Source organism: Aquarana catesbeiana, linkage group LG01 (genome assembly GCF_042186555.1).
Source record: "Aquarana catesbeiana isolate 2022-GZ linkage group LG01, ASM4218655v1, whole genome shotgun sequence".
Taxonomy (NCBI): Eukaryota; Metazoa; Chordata; class Amphibia; order Anura; family Ranidae; genus Aquarana; species Aquarana catesbeiana.
Window position 1 is genome coordinate 960238164 of NC_133324.1, and position 6731 is coordinate 960244894.

The 6731-nt window shown below is 48.4% G+C and overlaps 1 protein-coding gene across 1 annotated transcript; it reads right to left on the reverse strand.

Moving 5' to 3' along the window:
- Positions 1-3417: 3417 nt before the first annotated feature.
- On the reverse strand, positions 3418-5154 carry LOC141126668 (E3 ubiquitin/ISG15 ligase TRIM25-like). The gene has a single exon (XM_073612627.1). The coding sequence runs from the start codon at positions 5152-5154 to the stop codon at positions 3418-3420; it is 1737 nt and encodes a 578-aa protein (XP_073468728.1).
- Between the last annotated feature and the right edge of the window lie 1577 nt (positions 5155-6731).

Sequence of the window (6731 nt, forward strand, 5' to 3'; positions counted from 1 at the left end):
ACCCTCCATGATCCCCCTCACGAGCTCTGGGTCCCGCCACTAGTCCGGTATAGCTGGACGCTGGTCGGGATTTGTAGGCCCAGCGTGGGCTTTCCCCTCCTCCTTGTGCCTCTAGAGACCCGGAACCGGAAGTCTCGGCACACAGGATGACGTGGTTCCGCCGGAAATGACGCTCGGTGTCTCCGACCCCCACCGCTATTGCAGCAAGGAGCTGTGATGGAAGAATCCATCTCCACTGCTCCTGGGGGGAATCTGCACCAACCTGCCCCTGGCACACCTCGGCACTGGAAAGAGGGGGGGGGTAACGGGTCTGCTCCTGTCAGCTGGACATTACCCGAGCCCCAAGCATTTTAAAGGTAGGACTAAATTGGAGCCGCTGGATATGACCCGGTTCCTCTGTGCGGCTCCGCTCCCCTCAGGCAGCCCTTGAGAGATAGAGTCCTTCTCCTGGTTCCTGGCAACATGTTTCTCCAATGGAGGAAACACAAATGACTGACCAGGGACCTGAGGGACCGCCTTTTGAACTGTTTGGCAATGTGTTTCCTGGGTCGATGGGAGGGACTCCATCTCTCAAGGGCTGTCCTGGAAGACAACTGGGGAAAATAAAATAAAGTTTAGGGACAGTGTAAAAATAAAAAAAGTTAAAAAAACCTCATGCCTCCGAGCTCGCACGCAGAAGCAAACACATACGTAATTTGTGCCCGTCTATTTAAACAGCATTTGCACCACACGTGTGAGGCGTTTCCATGATCATTAGAGCAACAATTCTAACACTAGACCTCCTCTAAGTTTAAACTGGTAACATATATACACATACACACACCCCTCACATTTCTGTAAATATTTTATTCTATCTTTTCATGTGACAACACTGAAGAAATGACTTTTCTACAATATAAAGTAGTGAGTGTACAGCTTGTATAACAGTGTAAATTTGCTGTCCCCTCAAAATAACTCAACACACAGCCATTAATGTCTAAACCGCTGGCAACAAAAGAGTACATCCCTAAGTGAAAATGTCCAAATTGGGCCCAAAGTGTCAATATTTTGTGTGGCCACCATTATTTTCCAGCACTGCCTTAATCCTCTTGGGCATGGAGTTCACCAGAGCATCACAGGTTGCCACTGGAGTCCTCTTCCACGTCATGATGACATCATGGAGATGGTGGATGTTAGAAACCTTGCGCTCCTCCACCTTCTGTTTGAGAATGCCCCCCAATGCTCAATAGGGTTTAGGACTGGAGACATGCTTGGCCAGTCCATCACCTTTACCCTCAGCTTCCCAAGAAAGGCAGTGATCATTTTGGAGGTGTGTTTGGGGTCATTATGTTGGAATACTGCTCTGCGGCCCATTCTCCAAAGGGAGGGGGGGATCATGTTCTGCTTCAGTATGTTACAATACATGTTGGCATTCATGGTTCCCTCAATAAACTGTAGCTCCCCAGTGCCGGCAGCACTCATGCAGCCCCAGACCATGACCTCTCTCACCACCGTGCTTGACTGTCGGCAAGACACACTTGTCTTTGTACTCCTCACCTGTTTGTTGCCACACAAGCCTGACACCATCTGAACCAAATAAGTTTATTTTGGTCTCATCAGTCCATAGGACATGGTTCCAGTAATCCATGTCCTTAGTCTGCAGCAAGCTGTTTGCGGGCTCTCTTGTGCACCATCTTTAGAAGAGGCTTCCTTCTGGGAGGACAGCCATGCAGACCAACTTGATGCAGTGTGCGGTCTGAGCGCTGACAGGCCAACCCTCCACCCCTTCAACCTCTGCAGCAATGCTGGCAGCACTCATACGTCCATTTCCCAAAGACAACCTCTGGATATGACGCTGAGCACGTGTACTCAACTCAGTTGGTTGACCATGGCGAGGCCTGTTCTGAGTGGAACATGTTCTGTTAAACTGCTGTATGGTCTGGCCACCATGCTGCAGCTCAGTTTCATGGTCCTGGCAATATTCTTATAGCCTAGGCCATCTTTATGTGGAGCAACATTCCTTTTTTCATCCTCAGAGAGTTCTTTGCCATGAGGTGCCATGTTGAACTTTCACTGAACAGTATGAGAGAGAGAGCGATAATACCAAATCTAACACCTGCTCCCCATTCATACCCGAGACCTTGTAACACTAACAAGTCACATGACACCAGGGAGGGAAAATGGCTAATAAGGCCCAATTTGGACACTCTCACTTAGGGGTGCACTCACTTTTGTTGCCAGCAGTTTATACATTAATGGCTGTGTGTTGATTCTTCTTTGGAGGGTACAGAAAATTTACACTGTTACACAAGCTGTACACACTACTTTACATTGTAGCACAATTATACATACACATACTTTTTTTTTTTACTTTAAACAACAAATGTCAGAAAAAAGCCAGGGTCAGCAAATTGTTTAATAAAATACAGAAGTTCTTCAAAATGCCCCTCATTGTAAATCAGTTATGATGCTCAACTGTCAACTCAGGAGAGAAAAACAAAACAAAAAAACCAAACATACCACACACAATGGTTTATCATTTAAACATTTATTATCAAAAGAGAAAACAAAACAAAAATACCATGCAGCGACAGTGACATATCAATCCCCACCCCTTGTACACCATAACCAATAGGAACAAGACTAGTACTGCCTGTGTTAATAGAGGCAATTAATACAACCAATCACAGTAATAGGGAAGGAACAATCACAAGGAGGAACAGACGTTTTAGGGATTACTGTGGATATAAATTGTGTCTACACATAACCTATTTTTCGAGTTTTGAATGGAGTAGAGGGGGGGGGACCAGAATCCCTGTTAGGTTTTAACTGTTACCTGGGGCTCCATTAGATGGTTTCCCATCACTTCCTGTCCTGAGGACAATGTTTTACTAGACAGGAAATGGAAAAAAAAAAAAATAAATAAAAAAAAAGCACAAATCTGACAGCGGTTTTGGCCCACATTTGAGAAAAGAAAAGCATTGTTATTGTCCTGTTTTGTGTCAGATAGTTCCCCTCACTTCCTGTCTGGTAAACCATTCTCTGACAGAGCTCTGGATAGCTAAAAACGTGACAGGTGCTAATCCTTCACTCCATCCAAAACTAAAGAAAAACAAAAAACAAACAAACACACACACACTTTGGCTAGAGATACAGTGTAAAGGTTCAGGCACAAGGGCTGTCATCTCGATCCTGGCTACACTACCTCGTGCGTCACTGACCTGGAACAAGAAAAGCCAGTAAAGCCTGAAAATTGTGACCTCCTGCATGCTTGTTCCTGGTCAGTAACACACTAGGTAGTAAAGTGAGGTTTAGAATGAAGATGATGGCCCAGGAGCCTGCAGCTTTATACATAAATCAGTAATGGTGGTTTGTGTCCACTGCTTCCTCCGATTGGCTGAGTATTTCACCAATCAGATTCCCCACCTGGTGGTGTCACTAGTCTCTGGGCAGATTTCTCACATCTAAATTGCCCCCAGATATCTTTATACAGCCCTCCCATACCCATAACCCAGCATGGAGGGGCTCAGTGAAAGTGGCGGTGAAGGTGTGGAGGTGTCGGATCGGGTCACACAGATCATAAAAAGAGATCTGTCCAACCTCATAATCCAGATATATCCTGATTCTGTTAGTGGAGACATTGCTAGGTAAGGTGATTTTCTTCCTGTCATGTATCGCTAAGTACTTATTATCTCCTCTTACCAAACCCCAGGATTTCATATTCCATCCAATCCATGACTGATCCCCTCTCCTGTCTATACGGGGGTAACACATCCCGACTATCCAGTACTCGGACCCACCAACATCCACTTCCCAGTAATGTCTACCTGAGGAGAAACTCTGACTGCTTATCACCTGAGGACACTGAAATCTCTCTGGCGTTTCTAAGAGATTCTGATAGGATGATGAGAAGGATGCAGTTTTACAGTCATCTGATATATGTAGATAATTACTAGCTGTGTTCACGTCCAGTAATAGGTCTGTAACCCCTGACGTTTGCTGCACAGCCCCAATATTTGGTCCTCCAGCCTGGTGGTATGAGCGTTGTATGGAGAGACAGTGTTTAAGGCGTTTCCTGGATGGTTCAGCATTGATGAGAACTTCGTCCCTTGTAGTAGAAGGTGGATAGACCTCTGTGCCTGTACATTTCTGTACATTTACCCCAGCCATGATATCAGCTAAACCTGTGTGCAAGATCCCCATCACATCCAGATCCCCTCCATAATGGAGGAGTTTGTGTTCTCTGTCCTCATCTCCATCTTCAGTATCATACAAGTCACCTATGTCTGATTCCTGTAGGACAGTCAGCAGATCCGTCATGTTACACAGCTTCTCAATGTCACCCATCTTCCTGGACAGCTTTTCCTTCTTTATTTCCAGCTGCTGGATCAAATTAGACAATGAAAGAGAGACCCGCTCTGCCTGCCCAGAGATCTCACTCAGTATTCTCTTCTCCAGGTCTTCCAGACGTCTCCTAAGGTCTCTGAACAGGGCAGTGACCCTCTCAGATTCATCATCTGCTTTTCCTTGCACTTTCCTCCTGCCTTCCTGCAGACTCTGCACTCTTTTCTCTGTCTCCTCTCGCTCGGTCATCAGTTTATGCAGAACATTCCTCAGTTTTTTCTTCTTCATCTCAGAGGCTTCATCCAGAGTCTCCACCTGGTGTCCCAGATGTTCTCCATCCAGCCTGCAGGACACACAGATACAGATGAAGTCCTCAGTGCAGTGATACTTCAGTAGGTCCTTATTGACAGAGCATTTCCTGTTCTCCAAGGAAGTGGTGGTGTCACATATGACATGTTCCAGTGACTTGCTGTGGACACTCAGGTGTTTGTCACACAGAGAAGCTTCACAATGCAGACAGAATTTCACAGCAGGTACAGGAGTGTGAATACAGTAAGTACAGAAGACCCCAGACTTCTCCTGATCTGGCTGAGCAGACAGGAAATTCTCCACTATGTTATGCAGCGTTATGTTCCTCCGCAGTGCAGGCCGCTCCTGGAACTCTTCTCTGCATCCAGGACAGGAATAACCTCCTGACCTCTCCTGTGTATACAACACACGACCAATACAGTCCTGGCAGAAGTTGTGTCCACATCTCAGCATCACAGGATCTGTATAAATGTTCAGACACAAGGAACATTCCAGCTCCTTCCTCAGATCAGCAGACGCCATTGCTGACAACAGAAGATAGAAATAAAAGTAAAAGTATCTGACACTCAGTAACCAGTTCTGTACATTCCTACATAGGATGAGGCTAAAAGTGAAGTTGGCCATAGATGGATCAGCATTTGGCCGTTTAACAGGGACTGGTTGAATTTTGATCCATCTATGGCTGCTCCTACTTGAGAGAAGTCAGCTTCTCTCAAATGGGCATATTGGAAACTTTAATTTGATCAGTGCCTGCAGCCAATTGGTTGCTGCACTGATCAATACATTCTGACAGAAGAGAATTCCCTACTATCAGAATACAATGGTACAGCGGGGAGGATCCCTCCATCAATGTCATTTGCGTGGATGGCGGCATCTATCAAACTGGTGGCTGAACAAAAACACTTCAGGATAATCAATCATGATCTGATACAAAATATCATTCCACCATTTTATTCAGATAAACCCCTCATCCAACTTCTTCCCCAGTCCAATGAGGTACACTACATATCAGAAGCATCCTATATAGAACGTTGGTGTAGCGCTCTCCTTATAGAATACAACCCTGTAGAGTTTGTCCTGTGTACTGCACTGTGTCCGGCTCACATCCCCCAGTCTTCCTGCACACACCACTTATGTCTCATTCTGAGTCTAGCACTGCTGGTTATAACCCTCCTGTCTTTCACCCAGTGCCCTCCCCCAAGTCTACGGATCACTCCTCAGGTCAGAGCCCCTCCCCCAAGTCTACGGATCACTCCTCAGGTCAGAGCCCCCCCCCCCTCCCCCAAGTCTACGGATCACTCCTCAGGTCAGAGCCCCTCCCCCAAGTCTACGGATCACTCCTCAGGTCAGAGCCCCCCCCCCTCCCCCAAGTCTACGGATCACTCCTCAGGTCAGAGCCCCCCCCCCCTCCCCCAAGTCTACGGATCACTCCTCAGGTCAGAGCCCCCCCCCCTCCCCCAAGTCTACGGATCACTCCTCAGGTCAGAGCCCCCCCCCCTCCCCCAAGTCTACGGATCACTCCTCAGGTCAGAGCCCCCCCCCCTCCCCCAAGTCTACGGATCACTCCTCAGGTCAGAGCCCCCCCCCCTCCCCCAAGTCTACGGATCACTCCTCAGGTCAGAGCCCCCCCCCCTCCCCCAAGTCTACGGATCACTCCTCAGGTCAGAGCCCCCCCCCCTCCCCCAAGTCTACGGATCACTCCTCAGGTCAGAGCCCCCCCCCCTCCCCCAAGTCTACGGATCACTCCTCAGGTCAGAGCCCCCCCCCCCTCCCCCAAGTCTACGGATCACTCCTCAGGTCAGAGCCCCCCCCCCTCCCCCAAGTCTACGGATCACTCCTCAGGTCAGAGCCCCCCCCCCTCCCCCAAGTCTACGGATCACTCCTCAGGTCAGAGCCCCCCCCCCTCCCCCAAGTCTACGGATCACTCCTCAGGTCAGAGCCCCCCCCCCTCCCCCAAGTCTACGGATCACTCCTCAGGTCAGAGCCCCCCCCCCCTCCCCCAAGTCTACGGATCACTCCTCAGGTCAGAGCCCCCCCCCTCCCCCAAGTCTACGGATCACTCCTCAGATCAGCACAACTCAAATTTTGTTTCAGAATGG

What these genes read in the sequence shown, in the direction of transcription:
- LOC141126668 (XM_073612627.1), bottom strand. Translation starts at nt 5,154, where the DNA reads ATGGCGTCTGCTGATCTGAGGAAGGAGCTGGAATGTTCCTTGTGTCTG.